The 27,775-nt window shown below is 39.9% G+C and overlaps 1 protein-coding gene across 1 annotated transcript in view; it reads left to right on the top strand.

The window, feature by feature from the left end:
* The first annotated feature begins 7,048 nt into the window (after nucleotides 1-7,048).
* Nucleotides 7,049-27,775, top strand: part of sntg1 (syntrophin, gamma 1) — a 187,396-nt gene continuing 166,669 nt past the window's right edge. The window contains exons 1-2 of the mRNA XM_055151904.1: nucleotides 7,049-7,212; nucleotides 8,664-8,907. Of these exons, the coding sequence (XP_055007879.1) occupies nucleotides 7,049-7,212; nucleotides 8,664-8,907 (408 nt within the window). The remainder of the gene's footprint in view (nucleotides 7,213-8,663; nucleotides 8,908-27,775) is intronic.

Here is a 27,775-nt window from a genome sequence, read left to right as displayed (position 1 = left end):
AGTTTGACATCGCAGTTTAAGTCATGGAAACAGGAAACAGACGTTTTTTCCATTATTCGTTTAAAGACAAAATTAAAAACTGAAAAAATTAATCGTTTTCCATTTTTTTATTTTGGTTTTGGAGAAAAATAATGAAGAAAATAGTTGTTTTTTTTTCCATTTTCTTATGTTTGGTTTTTGTTTTTTCATAAAACAAATGAATGAATGATACTCGAATTCCAAGAATTGAAGTAAAAAACATATTTCTTCAAATTGTCTGCGCTGAAATGAATCATGGGATATGTAGTTTCCGATGTTCATGAGCCGTTGCTACTATAAAACCATGCATTTAAGCAAAGAAACATGTAATTCGATATTTTGTGACAGCTCACGATATTATTATGAGACTTTTGACGATACAATATCAAGACATTTCAGTTATTGTTACATCCCGAGTGATCTGGCTTCATGTAAATTGAGAAATCGATTTTCGTTCTCTACATGTGAATATCTGCAGATTTGTTCATCCTGCGTGATTTTACATCTCAGTTTTGTCCATTTTTTCAGTCCCAAATCGTCGTACAGAGAACCATGACTGCGAGAGGAGCTCCTGGTGGCGTTTGATTGGCTAGGTCAGCAGATATGGCAATCTCCTTATGTCTGGGTCAGGCCTTAAGTTAATTGTAATACTTATCTCATCTGCGAAAACCTAATTGCAGATCATGAATAGGCCCCCCTTTGTGCCGACGCGGATTAAAAGCACAAAAAAACGGAGGTTATCTTTGCAGAATGACTAGCGGCTCGCTGTCACGCCCGTCAGGCTCCTCAATACGGCGCTAATGGGCACGGTGGCTTCACGACGTTGGCATCAAAGATAATAGTTTGGCGGCGCGGAGTGTTTATCGGGGAGAAGCGGAGCGTGCAGGTGAGTAACGGGCTCCCTGTAGTGTTCATGCATGAGCGAGGCCCGCGCCGGAAGCATGTGGAGCTACTTACCGACACTAAAGGGAACGTGACGGGACGACTCGAGTCATATCAGGAATGTTCAAAACGCTCAGGCAGATGAAGAAGAAATTAATTAAGATACAGAGAGAGAGAGAGATGGAGTGAAAGAGAGGGAGAGAGAAACAGCGAGACAGAGGGAGACGGTGAGAGAGAGAGAAAAACACAGCAAGAGAGAGAATCAGAGCGAGACAGCAACAGGGAGAGAGAGAAACAGAGAGAGGGAGAGAGAAACAGAGAGAGGGAGGGAGATGGAGAGAGAAACAAAGAGAGAGAGAGGGAAATAGAGAAACAGAGAGAGGGAAAGTGAGATAGAGAGAGAAACAGAGGGTGAGAGATGGAGAGAGAAACAAAGAGAGGGAACTGGAGAGAGAAACAGAGAGAGAGAGGGAGGTGGATAGAGAAACAGAGCGAGAGAGGGGGGAGATGGAGAGAGAAACAAAGAGAAAGAAATGGAGAGAGAAACAGAGAGAGGGGAAGATGGAGAGAGAAACAGAGAGAAAGAAATGGAGAGAGAAACAGAGAGAGGGGAAGGTGGAGAGAGAAACAGAGAGAGGGGAAGATGGAGAGAGAAACAGTGAGCGAGATGGAGAGAGAAACAGAGAGAGACAGGGGGTGGAGAGAGAAACACACACAGAGAGAGAGGGAGATGAAGAGAAAAAGACAGAGAGAGAGAGATGAAGAGAGAAACACAGAGAGAGAAATAGAGAAACGTTTTTCAACTTTTAACAATACATTTATTATTTCACTTATGACTTCAAATCCTACAAAACAACCAAAGAAACAAAAAAACAATACTCAATTTCCCAACCTCTCCTACAGATAAAGTCAAATCAACTGCCCCTCCCTCACTGAACACAAACACATCTTCACCGCCCACCAGTGCCTCAAAGTCCTCCACCTGCCCCACCACTGCCTCAAAGTCCTCCACCTGCCCACCACTGCCTCAAAGTCCTCCACCTGCCCCACCAGTGCCTCAAAGTCCTCCACCTGCCCCACCACTGCCTCAAAGTCCTCCACCTGCCCCACCAGTGCCTCAAAGTCCTCCACCTGCCCCACCAGTGCCTCAAAGTCCTCCACCTGCCCCACCAGTGCCTCAAAGTCCTCCACCTGCCCCACCAGTGCCTCAAAGTCCTCCACCTGCCCCACCAGTGCCTCAAAGTCCTCCACCTGCCCCACCAGTGTCTCAAAGTCCTTCAAAGTCCTCCACCTGCCCCACCAGTGCCTCAAAGTCCTCCACCTGCCCCACCAGTGCCTCAAAGTCCTCCACCTGCCCCACCAGTGCACTGTACACCATCTCCATCTGGAGTCGCGCCCCCACCAGTCTCTTCAACAGGAGTTCAGAGTGTGTACATCCTGAGCCGGCCATGTGGTTCCTCCTGCGGAGCCACACACTCATTTGTGCCTGACCCAGGACTAAGTTTACAAGTGGCACAGTCCTGCGCTGGGCCACAGAGAACTTGGGGAAAAACACAAAGAGCTCCTGGATCAGTGTTTGGCCCAGAGTGTGAAGCCAGTGTCCCAAGAGGGTAAAGAGGGGAGTGAGCCGAGGAAGGACAGCCACAGGTGTTCCAGTGTTTCTCTACAGGGGGCGGTACAGGGACCTCCAGCAGCCTCGCGGAGAAGAACCTGAGGCCAACACCCCCGACCACCTGGACTCTGGGACACCGGACAGCTCGGCTCTGTGGAGGACTTTGGAGGACAGGATGGAAAAGTTCTTCTTCTTTGTGGCTGACATCCCTGAGAGGACAGAGGTGTCAGAAGACAAAATGCCTCCACTGTGGTCCTGTGGTCCTCCAGCAGCTCACACACACCAGGCACACAAAAGAGAGAGAAACAGAGGGAGGGAAACAGAGATGGAGAGAGAGACAGAGGGGGAGAGATGGAGAGAGAAATAGAGAGAGAGAAACAGAGGGAGAGAAACAGAGGGAGAGAGATGGAGAGAGAGAGGGGGGGAGATGGAGAGAGAAATAGAGAGGGAAAGCGAGATGGAGAGAGAAACAGAGGGAGAGAGATGGAGGGAGAGTGGGGGAGATGGAGAGAGAGATGGAGAGAAACAGAGAGAGAGAGATGGAGAGAAAAACAGAGAGAGAGAGATGGAGAGAGAGTGGGGGAGATGAAGAGAGAGGGAGGGAGATGGAGAGAGAATTAGAGAGAAACAGAGAGAGAGAGAAACAGATAGGGAAAGTGAGATGGAGAGAGAAACAGAGAAAAAAATAGAGAGAGAGAAATAGGGAGAGAAACAGAGAGAGAGAGAAAGAGAGAGAGGGAGATGGAGAGAGAAACAGAGAGAGAGCGATGGAGAGAGAGAGGAGATGGAGAGAAACGGAGAGAGATGGAGAGAGAAATAGAGCGAAAGAATTAGAGAGAGAAACAGAGAGGGAGAGAAAGAGAGAGAGGGAGATGGAGAGAGAAACAGAGAGAGAGCGATGGAGAGAGAGAGGGAGATGGAGAGAGAAACAGAGAGAGAGAGATGGAGAGAGAGAGGGAGATGGAGAGAGAAACAGGGAGAGAGAGATGGAGAGAGAAATAGAGCGAAAGAATTAGAGAGAGAACAGAGAGGGAGAGAAAGAGAGAGAGGGAGATGGAGAGAGAAACAGAGAGAGAGCGATGGAGAGAGGGAGGGAGATGGAGAGAGAAACAGAGAGAGAGAGATGGAGAGAGAGAGGGAGATGGAGAGAGAAACAGAGAGAGAGCGATGGAGAGAGAGAGGGAGATGGAGAGAGAAACAGAGAGAGAGATGGAGAGAGAAATAGAGAGAGAGTGATGGAGAGAGAAACAGAGAGAGAGAGAGATGGAGAGAGAGGAGATGGAGAGAGAAAACAGAGAGAGAGAGATGGAGAGAGAAAGAGAGAGAGAGTGAGATGGAGAGAGAGAACAGAGAGAGAGCGATGGAGAGAGAGGGGAGATGGAGAGAGAAACAGAGAGAGAGGAGAGAGATGGAGAGAGAATGAGAGAGAGTGATGGAGAGAGAAACAGAGAGAGAGCGATGGAGAGAGAGAGGGAGATGGAGAGAGAAACAGAGAGAGAGTGATGGAGAGAGAAACAGAGAGAGAGATGGAGAGAGAAACAGAGAGAGAGTGATGGAGAGAGAAACAGAGAGAGAGCGATGGAGAGAGAGAGGGAGATGGAGAGAGAAACAGAGAGAGAGATGGAGAGAGAAACAGAGAGAGAGATGGAGAGAGAGAGGGAGATGGAGAGAGAAACAGAGAGGGAGAGAAAGAGAGAGAGAGGGGGGAGTGGTGTACTCTGGGTGGTGTTCTCCTATGAGCTTAGTTCAAATGTGATGAGATGATGCTGTTCTGGAGTGAAGGCTACACTTAACTGTATGTTAAAGCAACATCATGTAACTTTCTGGAGGTGACACATCACCATGGAAACTCACAGACAAAGCTAAGTTTGATGCCATGCTATACTGTGGAATATTATAGCCAAAGGAACATTTCCATGAAAACACAAACCTGAAAATAAGCATCAGGTTTGTGGAGACACTAAGGACGCATGTTATTCTACGTTTACTGAGCAGAACCAAGCAGAAGTACTAACCTGAACATATCAACATATCACCTAAACAGAACAAAAATAGTCTTGCTGAGGTTCAAGTAGCACATAAAACATAAATGGTCCATATTTATGTTTTATGTTGTGTTCTGTCATTTTGATTCATTTCATACTTTTATGAATGGACTATATTCTCCAGAATGACGACTGAAATGTTTTTTTGTGTAATGACACTTGCCTCAGTATTGAGTTTGTGTTTGAAATGTAAGTGACTACACTGACTACACTCCCGTGCATGTTCTAGTAAACGACCAGTGACGCGAACATGTGCGTGGTGCTGCTCAGTGCATCATGTGTTTGTCACACAAAGGTCAAGTCCTGTTCAGAGGTGTTCATGAGTGTTCTTAACAACGTGTGAAATCACTGTCATGGACTCATATGTTCTGACTGAACATATGGTGTTTAATTTACTATGTGTCTATTTTTGGATTGATGTACCTATTTCTATTACGGTCATAGTCCATCATGTCATTATGAAGAAGAGAAAAGGTGAATCTTGGTTGCTAGGGAGCATGTGTAGTATAATGATTATAATGAATGATCCCAGGACATTTTGACTCATGGACCATATACTACAATCCATCATTTCTAAGAAAATGTAGAGCTGCCTTGGAGAAGGAGAGAAGGATAATAAAGCTGTGGTTTATATGAGAAAGATGACCATTGTTAATAATATAAAATGTGTACATTTTACCCATCCTTCAATCAAACTGCCTAACATCCAAGGGAGTAGGTTTGGTCTCAGCTTTTGTGGGGACATTATCAGATAACCCACCATGAAACCAACTGATAGGTTATTTGATTAACAGATTCATTATATAATATTGTTGACTTTTCATATGATGCACACTGCAAAAACCAAACAGCACATCTTTATAAGGAAGGGGAAAATGGGATAAGAAGTTGTGTATATGTTTGATGAATTCTTTCCAAAAACACACAGAGTCTGGGCAGGTCCAAAATAAGTGATGTTGGTTTCATTTTTCAGTTCACAAAATGTACAGTTTGTGTCCATTGAACTTCTAAGATGATTCTTTACCAGATAACAGCGATGTAGAAGTTTGTAGCAGATTTCCCTTTGCTTGTTGGTGATGAGATATTTGTGAGGTCATGTCTAGACATTTTTCCATGGAATATTGTCAGTAGAGTCGGGCTGCAAACAGAGCAGGAGTAGAGCTCCATTTGGGAGGTGAACTTGTGGTGATAGTTTCACTTTTTCCATGGCGACTCATTATAAGACAAGTTTAACTGAAGATAAAGCCAAGTAAGTTGCTTTTGAATAGTTTTTTAAAGTTTGGTGTGCATGCCTGCTCAAGCCGCCATCTTCAGGTGCTGGCCCTGTCCTGCCACTTCCCCAGTTTAGGCTCCTGGCTCCACTAATGACATCACTCTGTCAACAGCCAATGAAACAGCGGCAGGTGTAACCCTGTCGTCATATCACTGAATATATCTCAGACCATCTAATAAACAAAATGTGGACTAAAACATGTTAAATTAATACTATTGAGTCTGGAAAAATATCAGAATAAATGTATATTTTTCTTTATTTAAATACTATTTTGTCTTCTTCTTGGTTGTGACATGTCCCCACTGTCCCTATGCAAACCTACATCCTTGTTAACATCAGACTGAAATGTGCAATTGTCTGAATTGAGTTCCCCACATTATCAACGTGCAGTGACTGAAAGTGTCCATTGCAAACAAATATTCAGATGAATATTTCAAGCTGATGGGTTTAAGTGTCACAACAGCAGAACACAGCAAGAAATCATTTTTCTGTTAAATCCAGTTGAGAGAAAAAAAGCACAGACATCTTCTCTGTCCACAAATGCATAAAGCACTTACCTCTGCACATTTTTCAGAAACAAAATAGCTCATATTGCCATGTTTGTTTTTGTTTGGTTTGATTGGTTTAACCGCTTCACCTTTGGCATCTCCCCAAACCACAAAGCTGCTCTGTGATTGGTCCAGGCTCAGAAGCACTGGCTGCCCGGGCCCAATTGCAATAATATCCTGAGAATTCATCTTGCTGTGGTTTCAACGCAGGACAATATGATGGCAACATAACTGAGTGACCTTACACCACACCAAAAGACTTCACACAGCAATGGAATCCAACCCGCAACTTAAATCAAACTGATCCATTTAATAATTTTACTATTGGAGATAAGAGTTACTTTTCTTCTTCAGCCCAGAGTTGTGTTTTGCTCTCCAGTCCTCCTTTAGTCCCATTATCCTGATTTGTCCTTTGCCTGTTCCCACTACTTCTTTATAATTGAGTCTGACTTCGCTTTATTTGGCGCTTGATCACAAATTAGCCTATGCGCTGCTGTTGTGTAGCCATATTCTACCCAGCCCCATTCATCATGCGCTGATCAGAGCCGCCCAAAGCCCGCCAGCATCTGCGCGCCTATCCATCAGCACCGGACTGCGTGTTAACCCGTCCGCGGTCCACGGCGTTTTGACCCATAATTAAGCAGCCCTTCAGAATAAAAGCCTCTGTGGGATGACTCAGTGGGCTCTGACGCCAGTGCAGTTCAGGTTGACGGAGGACGTGGACGAGGGGAGGGAGGGAGGACGGGGTGGACGGGAAGGGATGAAGGGAGGAAGGGGGGGTGCGACGGTGACAGGAGAGCGAATGCACCTGGGACACGGCAGAACCACAGCTGAGTCCAAATCACGAAGCGTTGTTAGGGGAGAAGTGCACAATTTTATATTTGAAGTATTCAGTCATATCTATTGTTATATAAAAAAGATTTGAAACTGGGCCTGAGCGATATGACAAAATAAATCTCTTCTGTTCTATTATCGATTCAGTTATTTATTAAATGAACGGATTTAAATGTGGCGTTCGGTCGTAAACAGGACAGAAGGATCAGTCAAATTTACTCCTCCTAAATCTGAATTAGTCCCTGCTTTACTGTCACAGGATTGGCTCGAGCGTTTCATTTTTCCTCTGACCGTTTCAAACTATTGGATCTTGATTTGATTACGGTTTGATTAATTACACTTCTGTGATATTAAAGAAGCCTCCAAGGTCAGAATTAGAAAAGTCGAAACGTATAATTAATCAGAATCAACAACATGAGCACGGGTCCCACTCCAAATATAACTATCCCACATGCATTTCCTCTGTTCCGCTGGTTTATTATCGCATAAGGGAACATCACCACCCACCTCTACATCTGGTGGGAATCACAGTCACAAACACAACCCCTGATGAAGCCCTGGTTGGTAGCAAAATGTTGGGTTTTGAGCGATAAAACACCTGTAATCGAATAAAAGCAAAATGAATTAACTTTTAAAGGGCTCATATTACATTTCATTTCTGATCTATGTTATAATATTGTTTCGTCACCAAAAATATATTTGCAGATTTAGGCTGGCTTCTTCTCTCGAACAGAAAACACTCTATACCACCTAGTGATTTAATACAGGAAGTGCTCCACTGTGTTTTTAAACCCAATACATGTTCATTACAATCATTTGGATGATTTCAACTCTGTAACTGTCAATCTCTTTTGAAATAAAGGTCAGATTTAGCAGTTAACTTATAATCATCACTGCATTTATATAGCGTCTTTCAGGACAACCAAAGCACTTTAAGTTCATTGTTCAGTCACTAGCCACAGCTGCTCTAGGGCAGACTGAAGGAAGTGTGGGCTTCTACCCTGTGTTTTTAAAGTTTCATTCATATGTTAATACGCCCTGTAATTAATCTCTGTGTTCCTTGACATGTTGTGTATGTTTTTGGACTTTGGAGTGTCAATGGGGTTGGGATATGATGTCAATGGTGAATGTATATGGGACAGATAAGGGGTGTATCTCCAACCTTTAGCATCGGCCAGTCTGTTATGGGACACGTGTTGGGACAAACTGCTGTGTATTTTTCCATGAAGATGTTAACTCAACAGTTATGCTGGTATAAAAGGCACCCAGTTTTTCTGTGCATCAGTGGGGGAACGCCGACCGCGTTGTCGAGAGACGACCGACGCACAGAGAGACGCCGCGTAGGCAAAATCATGCTGAATCAACTTGAATCTTGAGATCTGAATCTGCCTGAACTAATAAAGAGACTTTTTCTAACTCTCCAAGTCTCTTTCTTAAGATCCTCTGTTTAGGCTGCCTCCAGGAGAAGCTGACAGAAGCAAGGCTGCCTATCTGTGCCATCACCCACCTCCAACCACCACCATCACTCACGCACACTCTACTATCTTACTAGGCTTTGTAGGTGTAGGTGGCAGTTTTTGCCACTGGCGCCCCACTGTGGCACCTGGAGTTTCTAGTGGTTTCCCATCCAGATACGACCCAGGCCCGGCCCTGCTGAGCTTCTCAAGTCTGACGAGATCAGCCTTTAATAAGCTGGTATGTCCACAACTTGAAAACTATCACTACATGATGTCACAAGGTGGAACTGAGCATTTTGAGCTTTGGAGATGTGGACAGACTAACAACATTTGTATGTAGCGAACACTCTACCAAAAAAGTTACATGCACCTTCCAATGCATCTTTAAGGCTACGTTTATATGATGACAGTCTGAACATAAGACACAAAAGTGCCGTAGCATCTTCACTTTTTAATCCGCGTTTAGACGAGCATTTTTGGGCTGAAATCTGCGTGCATACGGTGACGCAACAGTGTGTGGAATTTGACTGGGTATGCATGCCACGCGGCCAGTGGTGATGTATGTAAACGCATACGCGAAGTGAACAGATCTGACCAGAGTTTTGCGTCGTGGAGCGTAATCAACTTTTCCACTCTGGAGGATGGTTTCAGATTTTTGCGTTTCTAAGCCCCAAAAACGCTGCCACCATCTAAACCACGCATGTCAAACTCAGGCGCAGGGGCCAAATTTGGGCCACGTTATAATTATATTTGGCCCCCGAGATCACATCAGATATGTATAAAAGCTGGCCCACCGGCTACAGATAGGCTAGAGAGACATTTTTTATTTAAAATGTTATTATTTTATATTATGCTTTTTCTGGATTCAGTGTTTAAGCAAAACTATTATTAAACATTTATTTTAATAAGAAAAGGTTTAACATTACATAGGGCTGGGTATCATTAAGAAGTTGCCGATACGATACATACCTCGATACACGATATGATACAGTGCACTCTCGATTCGATATGATATATTTCAAATCGATTCAATGCAGTTCAATAAAAACTAAAGGCTAAATCATGGCTGTGATACTAAAAGTCTTTGTTAAGCTACTTCTTGTGCAAAGTTCATATGAAACACAAACATTTTAATCATCAAAACAGTGTCAAAATGTCAAATGTGTCGCATAAATGAGTTTCCTTTCACTCCACAAGCAACAAAACTGTAGCACTGTAACAAAATAATTTAGTAAAACACACCTAAAAATCCTCTTGGTGATATATCGATACAGCAGCCCATGATATCGATACTGTATCATCACATTAAACGATACAATATCGTATATTGATATTTTTGCACACCCCTAACCTTACATATCTCAAAAGAAGAAAAAACACGCAGATGTTGCTGAAAATTTTCATTAAATATTTAGTTTGGCCCTCTGTGAATTTGAGTTTGACACCCCTGGTCTAAACAAAAACACACTTCCAATAAAATATTTTGTCGTTTTTACCCGCAAGCGTTCTCGTGTAAACAGGCCCTAAAAGTCAATATATTGGTGTAGCTGAAGCCATAACTTTTCCTGATCCCACTAGGTCAAAACCACGTTATTTCTCTTCATATTGTTGCCTTCAACGTTTCCAAAACTCTCACTTCCACAATCTGCCTGTCACTCTCCCCCCCTGCAGCAGAAACTGTTACGGATGCGCTGTTTGGAGGACTCAAGATGCATTTTTCTTTCTTTAGCGCACGTCCTAGTGTGAGACTACGAATTCCTTGAAAACCCTCGAAGTAGTATCATGCAGTATTTATAGAAGCGGAGTTGCGCGCGGGAGCCTTGGGTAAACGTAACCGATTGACGCTCGCGTTAAAGCAGCAACCGCATGTGATTTCCAGCTTCAGTCATTTTGGCAGAGAGGAGAGAAAGAGAGAGGGAGAGAGAGAGAAGGGGAGCGTGCCAAAGAAGCGAGGAACCAGGAGAGGAGAGGAGAGACGTTACGAGCCAGCAGCGAGCGAGGAGGAGGGGGGGAAACCGGACCCAAAGCCAGGCAATGTCGGCAGTTTAGAACCATGCGTATTCGTAAGGATTATGGACATCTTCCCTTCTGCAAGTCCACTGATTTCCAGCTTGCGTGTGCTGCTATACTAAGCTTTATTTTCACACGTTGTGGACCAGGATGCGATGTGGGCGAAGCTCCTACCACAAGGGATACATTGTGAATTCGCAGAGATGTTTTAGCCAGCGTTCCATGCCCTGACTGTGAGGAAACCAACATCGCCACGCTTGAGAATAATCAACTGAAACCCCGTAAACCATCGCCACCTGTTACTAGAAAAGCAGGTAAGGAACGTCTGATGCTCTGAACGTGACGTGACCAACGCAGATTGGAGAGTTCATTAAAACGGCACGCGTTGAGGAGCCGTACGTCTTGCGGGATTGCACTTTTGTTTTGCGGTTTACTTTCGCGTACAGTCCGTGAGATCGATGTGCGTTGCGTTTGCGCCTTGACGACGCGTCGCAGGAAAAAAACCATCGCACTATTTCAACTCCCAAACATTTTAAATACAGTTCCTAAATTGCGTGGCGGGTTTTTTTTTGCGCGCCACACTGCAGGTAAAGCAAACAGCAAGCGTGTCTCCAAACAAAACCGGTGCAGTACGCGACCTCTTACCGCCAACTAAAGAAGAATTTCACCGAGCAAAGTAACTCGTCTTGCGTTTTTATCAAGCAAAACGCGTCGCAAGTCTGTTTTTTTCCCCTCCTGTGTGGTTTGTTAAGCGCCCAGAGAGCAAAGAATCCACTGTAGTGCAGAGGAGAATTTATGGACCCGGTGAAGTAAAGAGGAGAACGGTTGTTTTTCCTCATTATGTAGAGCAAGGTGACAGGAGGAGTGCGCCTAAGATACGGGGGAGCTGGAGATGGTTAGGGCTTGTCTGTGGCGAGAGAGGAGAATTAAAGCGTGCTGGTTGGAGGTTTTATTCGGTCATAGGTCAAGAACAATCTGTGTGATGCACCGGAGGTCTCGCCTCTACTACCACCGAGACATTGACTTTTTTTTTTTTTTTTATACCCACGCACCATCCTGCCGTTTTGTTGGATTTATGTCCTAATTCAAAGTTGTCTTTTTGTGTTGTACAGTGACACGGCTCAAACTGGGAGGGAAACCGAGCCAGGGACCGAAATAGGCTCTGTTATGATGTCTGCCTAGTATCTGCAAAAGAGGGAAGGATCCAGGGATTAGTGCAAAGGATGGTGTTCAGAAACTCAATTTCAAAAAGTAGGCTTATTTTCGTAAGACCTCGTAAGGCACTGGTTGCAATTGGCAATGATTCGAAACTGCTTTTAGGTATAAGCTTTTGGATCATTTACTGTGTCTAGTGTTAAATTAAAATGACATTCAAACCTTAAAGCTAAAATATTGGCCTTAACTTGCTTATTTTTATTTAGGTTTGAACAATTCTCACACAAAAAAAGGTTGTTTATACTTGAAATGGTATCCGTGGCTGTACATATTTACATACTCCCCAAAGATCTGATCATGATCTGATTTCTGGAATTATCAGATTATTGAAATGTCAAGCAATCTTCTCTGATCGTTCACACCTCTGCAGGTTTTCACAAGGAAAAATATGCAAAAGTGTTACGAATCTCTACTGCAGCAGCAAACCCCTCAGCCGCCTCAGCCTCTCTTCTTGTTGCCCTCATTCATCTGTCTAGTCTCTCCTATTTAAAATATGAAATCACAATATTTATTTCTGCCAATTTAACCAGTCTTCACATTTGAGAGTCAGTTCCAAAACAAAAAAAAGAACACTGCATTCTTGACTTATATCCAAATCTTTAACACATTTCTACAACAAAACTTCAAAATAAATTCAACGAAGCCCTCTTAGTTAAAGGTGCATTGAACAACTTTTTTTGATTTCTTTGATTGTTCACACCTCTGCAGGTTTTCACAAAGAAAAATATTATGAAAAAAATCTTATGAAACTCTTCTGCAGCAGCAAATCCATCAGCCTCCTCAGCCTCTCTTCTTATTACAGCCACTACCTCTTCAACAAACTTCCCCACTACACCCTCATTCATCTTTCTAGTCTCTCCTGGCTGAAATATTTACAATATACAATATTTATTTAAGTCAATTTAACTCATCTTTGCATTTGAGAGTCAGAAAAAATTGAAAAAAGAACACTGCATCTTTGACTTATATTCTAACTTTTAACAAATTTCCGCAACAAAACTTCAAAATAAATCCAACGAAGCACTCTTAGTTAAAGGTGCATTGCGCAACTTTTTTTTAACTGCTTGTCTCCATGGAGATGTTATTGCTTTGCCTGGAATGTTCCTTGTTGCAATTGGCAATGATTCGAAACTGCTTTTAGGTATAAGCTTTTGAATCTTCTACAACTAAACATTTACTGTGTCTCGTGTTAAATTAAAATGACATTCAAACCTTAAAGCTAAAATATTGGCTTTAACTTGCTTATTTTTAATTTAGGTTTGAACAATTCTCACCAAAAAAAGAAAAAAAATAGGTTGTCTATACTTGAAATGGTATCCGTGGTTGTACATATTTACATACTCACCAAAGATCTGATCATGATCTGATTTCTGGAATTATCAGATTATTGAAATGTCATGTAATCTGTCGTGTTCATGTGAGTAATCTGAATTCTCTGATTGTTCACAAAGAAAAATATGCAAAAATGTTATGAGTCTCTACTGCAGCAGCAAATCCATCAGCCTCCTCAGCCTCTCTTCTTGTTGCCCTCATTCATCTGTCTAGTCTCTCCTATTTAAAATCACAATATTTATTTCTGCCAATTTAACCAGTCTTCACATTTGAGAGTCAGTTCCAAAACAAAAAAAAAGAACACTGCATTCTTGACTTATATCCAAATCTTTAACAAATTTCTACAACAAAACTTCAAAATAAATTCAACGAAGCACTCTTAGTTAAAGGTGCATTGAACAACTTTTTTTTTTTTAATCTGATTTCTTTGATTGTTCACACGTCTGCAGGTTTTCACAAGGAAAAAAATGCAAATATGTTATGAAACTCTACGGCAGCAAATTCATCAGCCTCCTCAGCCTCTCTTCTTATCTTACCTCTTCAATGAACGAGCCACTACATACTCATTCATCTGTCTAGTCTCTCCTGGGTTAAACATGAAATCACAATATTTATTTCTGTCAATTTAACTAATCTTAACATTTGAGAGTCAGAAAAAAATGAAAAATGAACACTGCATCCTAGACTTATATCCTAACCTTTAACAAATTTCAGCAACAAAACTTCAAACTAAATCCAACAAAGCACTCTTAGTTAAAGGTGCATTGTGCAACTTTTTATTTAAACTCCTTGTCTCCATGGAGATGTTATTACTTTGCCTGGAATGTTCCTTGGTATGACAATGAACACATCTATCTAACGTGTTTGGCACTGGTTGCAATTGGCAATGATTCAAAACTGCATTTGGGTGAGAATTTAAGATGCTTTTTGATCCTTTTTTTTTTTTTTTTCTTGATACAACTAAACATTTACTGTGTCTAGTGTTAAATTAAAATGACATTCAAACCTAAAAGCTAAAATAATGACCTTATCTTGCTGATTTTTTATTTAGGTTTGAAAAATTCTCACTAAAAGAAAAAAAAAAAGTAGCAAGAGGTAGAAACCTTGTCTACTTCAAATGGTATCAGTATCAGTTATTGGATTATTGAAATGTTATGTAATTCATCGTGGTCATGTGAGTAATCTGACTTCTCTGATTGTTCACACCTTTGCAGGTTTTCACAAGAAAAAATATGCAAACATGTTATGAAACTCTTCAGCAAATCCATCAGCTTCCTCAGCCTCTCTTCTCATTACAGCCACTACCTCTTCAACGAACTTCCCCACTACACCCTCATCCATCTGTCTAGTATCTCCTGGTTGAAATATTCTTTTGCCAAAACCACACATGAAATCACAATAGTTATTTCCATCAATTTAACTAATCTTCAAATTTGAGAGCTACTTCCAAAACAAACACACAAAAAAAGAACACTGCATCCTTGACTTATTTCTTAACAAATTTTAGCAACAAAACCAGCGACTAAGTTAGGAATCGGGATACACTTGACGGTTCGCAAAAACCCCGAAAGTGCGAGTTCGTTCACCAGCCAATCAGCGAAGAGCCATATATTCAGTGTTGTCAACGATTCCCGAGATCGAGGATTTAAAGCTGGAATAAAGAGAATGTTCAATGAATTTTATCAAGGGGGAAGAAGTTATTGCCCTTTCTTCCTACGGGATTTGGGAAAACCTTAATGTACCATTAACTTGGGTTCTTTTTAAAGACAATACTGTAAAGTGTATTTACCTTGTTGACATGTTTTGGCTGCTAAAATCCACCATATCAGACTACTGTAAAAGAAATAACCAAATTATGGATGGGATGGAGCTCAGGTCATTGAATCGGAAAACAACAAGTTCAAACGCTGGATCAGGGAGGCCACTGAAATCAAGAAATGAGGCACGGACGGCATTAACAGTGATGACGGAGCGTTCCTCCGTTCATACACCTGGGACACCCTCCTCCAGAGAACACCGGGCAACAGGAGGCGTGGTCAGTCTGATCGCCCCGCTAGGTCAATCAGGTCTGACCACGCCCACAGGAAATAACAACAGCTGATATACGACACGTCACCACCAACACCGGGACAGTTGTGAAGATGCTTCCAGCAGCAGCTGAAACATGTCAACAAGCTAAATACACTTTACTGTATTGTCTTTAAAAAGAACCCAAGAAGTTAAAGTACATAAGAAGACAAAATGAACATCTTTATCTTAATATACCAGTTAGCCCCCTTTGCAGCGCATTACATACGTCACGACCAAATAGCAGTAATTGGTTAAATGAAAAAAAGTACTCGCCTACAAATTCTAACGCTGTGAGGTCAGACGGTTTCTATAAAGTGAAATCGGCCGATGAATCAGGCTAAGATAAAAGTGCATTGTGCAACTTTTTTAAACTGTTTGTCTCCATGGAGATGTTCTTGCTTTGCCTGAAATGTTCCTTGGTATAACAATAAAAGCATCTATCTAGCATGTATTCATTACAGGTGTTTTTATTTCTCAAAAATACACAAATTCTGACCTGCAATGTGATGTAGAAAGGTTTAATCTCTACTGTGGAACATTCTAGACAAAGCAACAACAAGCAGGTGACGAAGCCCTCACCAGAAAAGTTACGCAGTGCACCTTTAACATTCCTTTTCACACCTCACTGAAAACTTGTGCGCAGTTGTGTACGTCAGCCAGCCTGAGAATTGCCTTTCTGCGGGGAGGGCATCCATCACAGTGGGGAAACAGTGTCTACTCTGCACAACAATGCCGATTCAGACACTTAATCTCTTGGACTTGTAGTGATCAATATTCGTCCCTGTGCTTGCAAATGAATCCCATTGGATCATTTGAATATAGGGAATAGTTAAACGTCTTAATGGCTGGGATCCAAGGGCGTTCCTGGAGGCCCTGTTGGATGTACACATTATCATCAATTATGCATGTGCCTTCAGTGTGGCCTCTCCCTTGGCGACAACATTAGCGTAAAATGAAACCGCGAGTCAGATCTGAAGAATTAATTTGTACCTTGGTCGACGTGGAAATACAAAGGGATGTGTTTTAGTGTGAGACTGCAGCAACGGTAGCTAGTTTAAAGGTGCACTATGTAACTTTTTAGTAACTTGTTTGTATGAATGTATCATTGCTCTATGGACATTCAACCGTTCTGCTTTACATTTATTCAACTACAGGTGGCTTTATAGCTCAAAAATATAAGAAGTTCTGACTATGAGCCGGGTCACCTCTCCACAGATCTGACCTGTAACTTAGTTTAGTTTGGTCTCCATGAAGATAGGAAGGTTTAATGTCATATTGTGAAACCAGACAAAGCAATAACATTTCCATGGAGAAACGCATTTGACGGACCCTTCACCAGAAAATTTACAGAATGCAAGTTTAAAGGGACAGTCCTGAATTTTGGACATGGGGGTGGAGACACTTTTTAAATATTCTGTCCAGCTTTTGTATTTGCAGAGGTCGCTGGTGCTAGGCTAGTGCATGTCAATGGCCATAGTTAGCCTGCTACTAAAAACAGTCTTACCCACTCCACAAAACACCCGAAGTAAATCTATTATCAAGCCAGTCTGTCGATGTAAATATCTGTGTCGATAGAATAATTTTGGAATTTAAACAAACTTGCATTCAAAGGATTTATGTCTGAGCAGCAGCAGCGAGTTGTACTTCCTGATAGAAAGCTTGGCAGCGGTGGACTGATATATGATAAAATAGTCCCTCAACATGCGATGAAGATTCATGTGATACAAGGTTAGTTTTATTTCAGCTATTATTACTATTCACAGACATTTACATCGACAGTCTGGCGTAATAACAGATTTGCTGCAGGTGTTTTGTGGAGTGGGTAAGACTGTTTTTAGTGGCAGGCTAACTATGGCCATTGACATGCACTAGCCTAGCAGCAGTGACCTCTGCAAATACAAGGACTGGACAGAATATTTTAAAAGTGTCTCCACACGTCTCCAACACTCTGGCTCATAATGAAATGAGGCCCTATGTCCAAAATTCCGAACTGTCCCTTTAAAGGTGCATTGCATACCATTTCTAGTGGAATGTCCGCTACCTGTCTCCATAAAAATGTTATTGCTTTGTCTAGAATGTTCCACAGTATGGCATTAAAGCTTTCTATCACGAGGGAAATAGCAAGTTACAGCATTACAAACAGATCTGTGGGGAGTTGATCCTGTCCGCAGAAGGAATTATTTTTGAGGAACTGAAACGCCTGTGATGAATAAATACTCTGTTTGTACAGGGACACAGGGGCACAACAATACAATAACCAAGACAAAAGTCAAAGGAGAGATGCTGGTGCCAGGTTATAGTATGAATGCAGATTTACACCTGTAGTCTCTGAGCAGGTCGGTGGAAATGCTATGTGGCTATATCTAATGTCACACCATGGAACCTTCCAAGGCAAAGCAATAACATCTAGATAGGTCAGTAGCGGGCCGTTCACCAGAAAAGTTGCGCAGTGCACCTTTAAAAGAGGGAGTATTTATCTTTGAATATGAAAGACTGAATCTGTTGTTCAAGTCCAGCTCTAGAGATGCCAGAGAAATGATAAGAAATAGGCCTGTCACAATAACAATTTTTTCAAGTATGACATATTGCTGAAGAAAATATAGATGATAAACAACAATACGGAAACAAATTTATGCCACTGATAGAATAACAGTAAAACAGGATTATCCATGTAAACCAGACATGTCAAACTCAGGCCCGGGGTCCAAATTTGGCCCAAGATATAATTACATTTGGCCCACAGGATCATATCAAATATGTATTAGAGCTGGCTTGCCGGCTGCAGATAGGAAATAGAGACAATATTTATTTAAAATTTTGTCATTATTTTATGTTATGCTTGTTCTGGATTCAATGTTTAAGCAAAACTATTATTAAACATTTATTTTAATAAGAAAAGGTTTAACATTACATATCTTGAAAGAAGAGAAAACATGCAGATGTTGAAATTTTGAATAAATATTTAATTTGGTCCACGACTTTGTCCCAGTTTTTAATTGTGACCCTCTGAATTTAAGTTTGACACCCCTGATGTAAACTATTTTAAGATGTACTATCATTAAAACACAGAAACTGCAACAAATAAACAGCAGAATTAACCAATAATTAGCCATAGCAGTTATTGATTCAATCCACTACAGCTCAAATCTTATGTCATTAGATAAAAAATAGCTGAAACCTCGCCCAAAATATATTGTTCCAGCTTTCATGTATTGAACAATAAGTTAATATAGTAATTATCATGACAGGCCTAATGAGAACAAAAAACTGCAATAAAAAAGAGTGGATTTGTCTGTCTGGTATGCAAGGCTATACATGGACAATACAATGATAGTAATTTAGTTGAATATTGCGATATAGTGCCATATTCGCATATAGAGTGTAAACATATGGACACATTGGTAAATGATAAAAAGTGATAAACATGAGGTCATTTTAAATTTTCCACATTTACACAAGTTTTTGTACATTTACCTTATGTATTCAGAGCACATTAACAACTTTCAGATGCCAGAATTTTGCCATCACTGTAATGGTTAGAACAATTAGCATGCTAACAGTGCACTTCCTAATTATCGGGCAAGATATCTGCCCTGGAGCAAGACAGGTTGCATCTGCTTTCATTATTATACTCTTAATCCGGAGTGTATTGATCGCCAAACGGACACTTTTTAAAGAGTGCTTCAGATCATTGAAGCTTAACTCACAAAACAGGAGCTCTTTGGAGAAACTGGGCTCCATATCTTGAAAGATGAAGACAGCTAATTTCTGCAGAGATCATGCCAATATGTTCTCATTAAACAAGTCTTCATCAGGCCCTCAGCCATCATCAGATTCTGGAACTCTTAAAATGAAACCTTTGAGAAAGTATTTTTTTAGCATTTACAGCTGAACCACAACATCTCTGGAATTCTGAGTCTGGGCACGTCTTTAACAAGCTTTATATTTTGAGTTTATGGCAGTAACTTAGACTTTGACAAATTGATCCGCAAGTGAAATTAATTAGACACAGTAGCTTCACACATTAGAATATTATATAAAAGCATAGAGCAAAAGTATAAACGCTAATAATACATTCAACACAAGAAGCAAAAATAGCAGAGACTGGCGTTAAATGAAGCATAATTATACAATAGTTTGAAAAATATGCAAGCATGAAATAGTGATTTCATAAGACACAGGGTTATTTATTATGGTGAGTTATTGTACAGTTGTATGGAGTCTTTAAATATACTGAAAAAAAAAATTGTCAAAAGAACAATCTTTGCATGTATCTTCATATACATACGACATACAACACAAGGATGCACACACATGTTGACACAATACTTACACATACACACACTGTGGACACATACTTTTAGATGTCCACAGTGTGTAGAGCTCCTTGATTATGGAAAAAAAAACATTATCACGTTTATTTTGGTCAAAACTGAAATCACAATTATTTAAACGATATTTTTTTAGGTACACATTGCATTTATTCAGCATTTCTCTCTCAAAGAAAAAAAAATGTTATTGATCATTCACGCAAAACTTTCAAATTGAAAATAAATATAGGGTACAAACATGTACCTTAGAGCAGTTTGGTGATGTATGTATAAAACATGAAATGAATAAAATATACTTTGAACAAGAAATAAGGCATAGAAAAACATAACATAAATGTATCCAAAATAAACTATATATCCAGCTGTTCTACAATCTCTGGATTTAAAACATAAAATATATATACTTATATATGTACAAAAATATCCCAAAATAAATGTTGTTAAGCTTTAACTTATTTCAACTCGATTATATGAGTTTGAAGATTGTTTGACACACACAAATCAAAATCATGATAAAAATTTGGATTAACTGCACAACCTCCCAAGTATTTACAAATACATTATCAGGGTGCTATTACACAAAATCTACTCCTGTGAGCTTTAAGCCATGTTACAATGTTGTTACTTCATCAAAAACAATATCTGGAGTTGTGTTTTGTTTCACACATATTCGAGTAACCCATTATCGGCTCTACTCACGCTTACGTCACAAACCAGGAAGATGTTTTGGAAAGATTACAAGCTCTGTTCGTGTTAGTAAGTCTGACAAAATTTAGGAAAATGAGGAAAGGTCCCAGTTTTCTTCATCTACATGCCATTCAGCGGCTCGACTTTTAATTGGAACCTGGAAACACGAGAACATCTCAACTATTTTAGTCTCTCTCCATTGGCTCCCAGTGTCTCTAAACCTCGATTTTAAAATTCTTTTATTTACTTTTAAGTCTTTCCAAACGTCTTTCCGGTTTGTGACGTAACGTGAATAGAGCCTATTGTCTACACCTCAAAATGCTTTGCTCCAACTTGTGATGTCACGAAGCTGTAGTTTATAGATTAACAGCTACATTTTACGTTTTGTTCAGCAGAGTTTGGCAGTTCCAGGACTGAAATGATCCAAATGATTCTAGTGAAGGTGTATGGAGTTTAAGAACACAGTGAAGCCTAAATATGCAGGGTTTATGTGTTCAACGTGTCTGCATGAAACAAATTACAACTCCAGATATGTTTTTGATGACCACACAACATTACAACATACAGTAGATTAGAAAACAGAGTATATTTAAGCATTTACCCATGAGCCAGTGGACACCATCTCATGCGTTGTAACATAGCCCTGTGCGTCATGGAGATCTTCATTCTTCGAGCATTTCAAGTATTTTACAGTCCTATTTTTAGGTGCTAAAAAGAACTGAAGCACCTATGAGTCTGTACGACAATAGAGAGAGGAAATGGAGATGGAGCCAGGATTTGTACGACTTAGATTCACTGTGGGGCAAATTGAAATTCATTAAAAGGCCATAATAATAATCTGCTATAGATTTGAGTGTTATAAAACCTTATGGGGGTGAGGATAAATGAACTGCAGAGCGCCATCTTGTATTGTATTAATTCTAGATGTGCTCCACTCTGATAGAAAACTATAAAGGTGATGGTTAATATTGTTTGTATCTTCATTGTGGAATCGTCAGGCACACTGTTGAGTTTGTGTTTTGTTAGCGATAAAATATGAAGGGATTCTGAGTAAAGTATTAAAGAAGATGCACCGTGCTTGTGTCTGCTAGAGCTATAATCTATGACACCCGTGGATCATTATATCAAATTATCGTTACAATTTGAACATTTTAAATCGCAGTGCACCTCAAAAATGACTTAATAAAAGAAATAAGTTTACTTCTGTGTTAGAAAACTGCAATGCCCAATGGGAAAACCTACACATATTTTAAAGGGACTATATTTTGAAAAATTTGATATCTGTGTTCAGTGTTGGGGAGTAACGGATTACAAGTACCGGAGTTATGTAATCAGAGTACAAATTATGAGTAACTGTGTTCAGTTACAGTTACTGTTTCAGTGAGTGGTAATTGGATTACAGTTACTTTGTTAAAATAAATGGATTACACGGCGATATTTTCCTATTTTCACATTCTGGGCTAAACCAGGACTAAAACCAAGACTAAACCAGGACTAAACCAGGACTAAACCAGGAATAAACCAGGACTAAATCAGGACTAAACCAGGACTAAAACCAAGACTAAACCAGGACTAAACCAAGACTAAAACCAGGACTAAACCAGGACTAAACCAGGACTGAATAAACCAGGACTAAACCAAGACTAAACCAGACTAAACCATGAATAAACCAGACTAAACCAAGGACTAAACCAGGACTAAACCAGGACTAAAACCAGGACTAAAACCAGGACTAAACCAGGACTAAACCAAGACTAAACCAGGACTAAACCAGGACTAAACTAGAACTAAAACCAAGACTAAAACCAGGACTAAACCAGGACTAAACCAGGACTAAACCAAGACTAAACCAGGACTAAACCAGGACTAAACCAAGACTAAACCATGCCATGTTGACCGTGTCTCCCCCTCCTCTATCAATAATATTTTTAATTTGGTTGAGTAAAGACTGGGCATTTTTATTGTCTTTTAGCAGACAAAACATTTTATGTGAAGATTTCCTCGTCTTTGCTCCTCTACAGCAAATCAAGTAATCTGAAGCATTCAGATTACGTTACTCACCTAAAGTAACTTAATGGATTCCGTTACAAACTACATTTTGGGGTATGTAATCTGTAATCTGTAGGGGAATACATTTTAAAAGTAACCTTCCCAACACTGTCTATGTTATATAGGGGTGTGCAAAAATACCAAAATATCAATATATCATATCGCTTAATTTGATGATACAGTATCGATATCGTGGGCTGCTGTATCGATATATCGTCAAGAGTATTTTTTGGTGTATTTTACTATTTCACAGCGCTACTTTTTGTTTCTTGTTTAGTGGAACTAGACTCATTTATACAACACATTTGACATTTTCACTGTTTTAATGATTTAAATATTTGTGTTTCATATGAACTTTGCACAAAAAGTGGTTTAACAAACACTTTTTGTATCACAGCCATGATTTAGCCTTTATTTTTATTGAACCATATCGAACTGATTTGAAATATATCGTATCGAATCAAAAGCTCACTGTATCGAGATATGTATCGTATCGTGGCCTATGTATCGAGGTATGTATTGTATCGGCGACTTCTTAATGATACTGAGTAGGGGTGTAATGACATCCAGGTCTCATGATACGATATTGTCATTGTATGAACCTCACGGTACGATATTTATTGCGATATCATGGGAAAGCTCACGATATGGTGGGGAGGCTCACGATTAGGAATATAACAATGTCCAAATGTCTCGGTACGATATTTTCACAATATACATCTCACGGTACAATATTTATTGCAATATTTTGTGGAGGCAAACAAAACTGTTAATATGTGACTTTTTCCTCTTAAAATGCCTTGACAAAACTTAATCCAAAGAGTTAAGACTTAAAAGTGCTTAGAACTGTTATTTCTTCTTGTAGTCTGGACTGAAATGGAGCAAAGGATCATGGTCGATGTAGTTCCCTCTGTTTTTTTTTTGCAATTGCTGCACCATAACTCTTGATTTAAGTAAAGAGACTTGTAATTCGATATATTGTGATGGTCCACGATATTATTGTGAGAACTTTGATGATATTTTGGTTAGTGCTGTCATGCGATTAAAAAATTGAGAGATTAATTAATTATGATCTGTAATTAATTAATCTAATTAATCTAATTTTAATCTCACCTAAAAATTGCTGAGAAAAGCCTTCAATTTGAGGTATTTTCATTTAAATTCATTATTACATTATTGTGGCAGATCAAAAGACTGATATAGAACAAAAAAAAGTGACTTGATAAAGTCATTTATTGTTTAACAAATCTGTCCAAATTGGCTGTTGAGCCCAAGTCTCCATGAATAAGAAAACTGTTTGCTGTAAAGTAGCAAAGACAAGGAAATCTGAACATAATAACTTTTGTCGACTTAAAGACAATAAAAAGTCCAGTCTTTCCTTAACCATATTAAAAATATTATTGATAGAGAAATGCTTTATATATGAGATCACTGGTTTTAGTCCTGGTTTAGACCTGGTTTAGACCTGCTTTAGTCCTAGTTTAGTCCTGGAATGGATTAATCCTGGTTTAGTCCTGGTTTAGATTTTAGTTCTGGTTTAGTTCTGGTTTAGTCCTGATTTAGACCTGGTTTAAGTTCTGGTTTTAGTTCTGGTTTAGTCCTGATTTAGACCTGGTTTAGTCCTGGTTTTAGTCTTGGTGTTAGTTCTGGATTAGAGGCGCCACAGGAGGAAGCGCGGTTTACGCCGCGTACGCGAGAAAACACGGTCCACACGCGGCTCACGGGAGCACGTCGGTGTCCGCGCAGTGTCTACGGAAGGAAACGTGGTCCGCGCTTTCTCAGGTTAATGATGATGATGAAGGTGTGTGTTTGTGTTTGTGTGTTTGTGTGTGTTTGTGTGTGTTTGTGTGTGTTTGTGTGCGTGTCCCCTCATGTGGCAGGTCACTATAGGACAGTAGTGCAGACATCATGAGTCTATGCAGGTTGTTTTCACCAGTGACATTTAAGTTGTAGGCGATATTATATTTGTTATTTTCTTTTATATTTCACATCGGGAGAATAATTTCCAAGACACGAATGCGTTTTTACCTGTGCACTGCTGCTCTGTTCTACTGGCTCTTCGACCTCGTCCACTGTGTGAACTGACGCCGCCAACGTTAACATGACGTTTACGGCGCTCTTACTGCGCGCGTTTTGTGTGGGTTTCCGACAATGAGTGGAATTACCGAAATAAAAAAAAATGTATAAATGTGTTTTTATGTGTTGTTGGGACAAAACAGATTTTATAATAAAGCAACTCACATACAGAAACAGTTAAAGTTAGATTAAAAATGAGATTAACGCGATTAAAAAAACATAACGCGCTAAATATGACTGTAATTAATTAATCGCAATTAACGCGATAATTTGACACCCCTAATTTTGGTTATTGTTACGTCTCTAATCCCCAGACCTAATGTTATAATGTTTCCTCATTAAATACATACTCAGAGTTGTGTTTTATTTCATTCACATGTTTAACACACAAATTCTGCATATTTCGACTGTGTTCTTATCTCAAATATAGAAAACACTCTTTTCTATCTTGTAATGCCCTTGCATGGTGATACAGAGTTTTTAAATAGTATACATCTTCACTAGAATCATTTGAATAATTTGCTTTGGAATTGATTTTGAAGCTACATCTATTATTTTAGCCTCAATGAAGCTATTACACTCCTCACTGCACATGAGGATACTGTACATTTTCTGTAGCAATCTCAACTGAACAAAAGGTAAAACAAAAATATGTTTAAAAAGGAAACAGAAACGGAGCATTTTTAGGCTTTGGAGATGTGGACAGACTAATAATGCAGGATTACTCAAACATGCATGAATGAAACAAAACACAACTCCTGGTGTGTTTTTGATGAGACAACATTCCAACGTGACTAAAAGCTCACAAGAGTCAATTTTGCATAATATAGGATCTTTAATAATCGAATATAATTTTCCATATATCACTTTCTGCTCCAGTGTTGTTCACAGACGTTTAAATATTTAATCAGCGCACCCTGACAGGCTTTGTGCGTTCTGCCTTTGACGCATTTAATAAGGCGGCTAATCTCTCCCACAGTACAGTCGCAACAATGGTAAACAACAACAACGACGAGATGCTATGTCCATAAATTATCTCGAATTTTCTGTGTATTAATGGTCCTTTATTACCAAATTGACTCTTGTGAGACATGCTAGACTGCTGTTACCTCATTAAAACACACTTGGAGTTATGTTTTGTTTTATTCACACATTTGACTAATCCTTTATTATTAGTCTGCCTTCAAAGCTTGAAATGCGCCCCTGCACCTTGTGATGTCATGAAGCGGGTTTTTAAGTAACAGCTACTGTTTACCTTTTGTTCAGTAGAGATGAGCTATTCCAGGGCTGAAATCATCCAAATGATTCCAGTGAAGGTGTATGGAGTTTAAAAACACAGTGGAGCACTTTCTGTATTGGTAGTTTTCAGATTTTAGAATGTGACAATGTCATATTCCCAAATAGGGGGCAAGGGTCAGTTTTCCCATTTGATTACATTATATTTTGCCATCCAAAAGATAAATCCAAAAATGTTTAACCTGGTCATTTCTACAGTTTACTAGAGTCAACAGCTCACTGTATTACAACACAAATCTGCTTTTTCACAATATAAATTTTTGCGTCCAGACACGTTGTTTCTGTGTCCGCAATCCTTCCCTATCCACACAGCTTTGCACATATTTGTTTACGTTTTACAGAAATTAAACTTAAAACCACATGGCTAATTACCATAAACTGAGCTCAAAAACAGCTCACTATTGTGCACTGATGCAGTTCAGCTTCTGTCAGACTAGAGGACACGTCTCAGTGGATTATATGTGTTCTTTCTGTGACAGAGGGGTGTTCTGCTGATGGTGAGTCTGTTCTGTGGTTCTATCTTGTTGGAGATGGTTCATGTTAAACTTTTCAGAGATTATACGCCTGCATGTCATATATATGGTCATATATATGAATGGACATATATTCAAGCCTCTTAGTGTTTTGGCTGTGAATTACTTTGCGGTGCATAGACCTATTTCAGCGTATCAGTGTTTTCAGGCGTCCACACGGTGCTGGATCAGATCCATACTCAGATAAATTCGTGGGAGCTGGCGGCACCAGGTCGTTCCATCTCTGGAGCCGTTTTCCATCGGATTAGTGTGAACGAACACTGCATCTGCAACGAAAACGACTCGAATTCGTACTAGTGTGAATGGGGCCCAAGATGGAACAGAGTGTTTTCCATCTGAGAGAAGAATGCAGCCTAAATATGCAGGATTTGTGCATTAAACATGTGTGAATGAATGTTTGTGATGAGGAAACATTACAATATAGATCACTAAATAACTTAATATGGGCCTTTTAAAATGAATAAGGGTCGTTTCAAAATTCTATGTAGCCACACAGTGTTTTCACATTGTTTTACATGCTAATGGTTCTGGCAGTTTGCAGGGACATTTTTAAGCGTCTCAACATGAAATTGATTTGGATCTCATTTAATAAGAATTGAATAAATTTGGCAGATTGCAGTGCCCATTATGTTCTGTCTGAGCAGTGGGGAAAAATATTATGAAAGTTTGCCTTGATATTGGAAAAAACAACAAACAATAACATGATTTTGAATTTATTTTGATTTAAAAATACACCTTGGAACTTTTCTGGTTGACTCTGGTTGATTCTGAGTTGACTGGAAAATTTGAAAGTTTATTCAATTACAAGGGTTGTATTGATATTTTCACTGCTGATGTCATCAACATTCTCTGGAGGTGTGATGCTAACTTGAAGCACTGCTATGTCTATGAGGGCCTGTTTACACAAGAAGGCTTGTGGGTGAAAATGACAAAATATTTTACAGGAAGTGGCTTTCGTTTAGACGGTGATGGCGTTTTTGGGGCTTAAACACGCAAAAATCTTAAACCACCCTCCAAAGTTAAAAGTGGAATACGCTCTGTTGAAGTGTTTCCGTCTACACTGCCCAAGACACAAAACTCTGGTCAGATCTGTTCACGTCACGTACGCGTTTATGTCACATACATACAGTACACACAAACAAGCATGTCGAATCATTTCCATGTGTTGGACTTTCAAGCTTCAGTTTTAATAAACTTACAGGAGGCATCCCAACAAATGTACAGAATATCCAGAGATACTATTAGTGAACAGAGAAGGATCTGCAATCACCTCTGTCAAATACTGGATGCACCAGGTCGTCGCAGGCGAGTCAGACGGTTATGGACAAGACCTGAGAGAACCAGTCGATGGTGGGACAACTTTGTGGAAGGAGCTGATGAAAATACCCAATCGAATTCCACACACTTTTGCGTCACCATATGCATGCAGATTTCCTACTGAAAAAGCTTGCTTAAACGAGGAATAAAAAGTAAAGACGTTGTTACGGGCCCCGGTCCCTTTGATATT

The sequence above is a fragment of the Boleophthalmus pectinirostris genome, unplaced genomic scaffold (genome assembly GCF_026225935.1).
Source record: "Boleophthalmus pectinirostris isolate CB_2022bp ecotype Guang Dong unplaced genomic scaffold, ASM2622593v1 HiC_scaffold_16, whole genome shotgun sequence".
NCBI lineage: Eukaryota > Metazoa > Chordata > Actinopteri > Gobiiformes > Gobiidae > Boleophthalmus > Boleophthalmus pectinirostris.
Note: the sequence above shows the minus strand (reverse complement) of the source record. Positions and strands in the feature narration are given on the sequence as shown.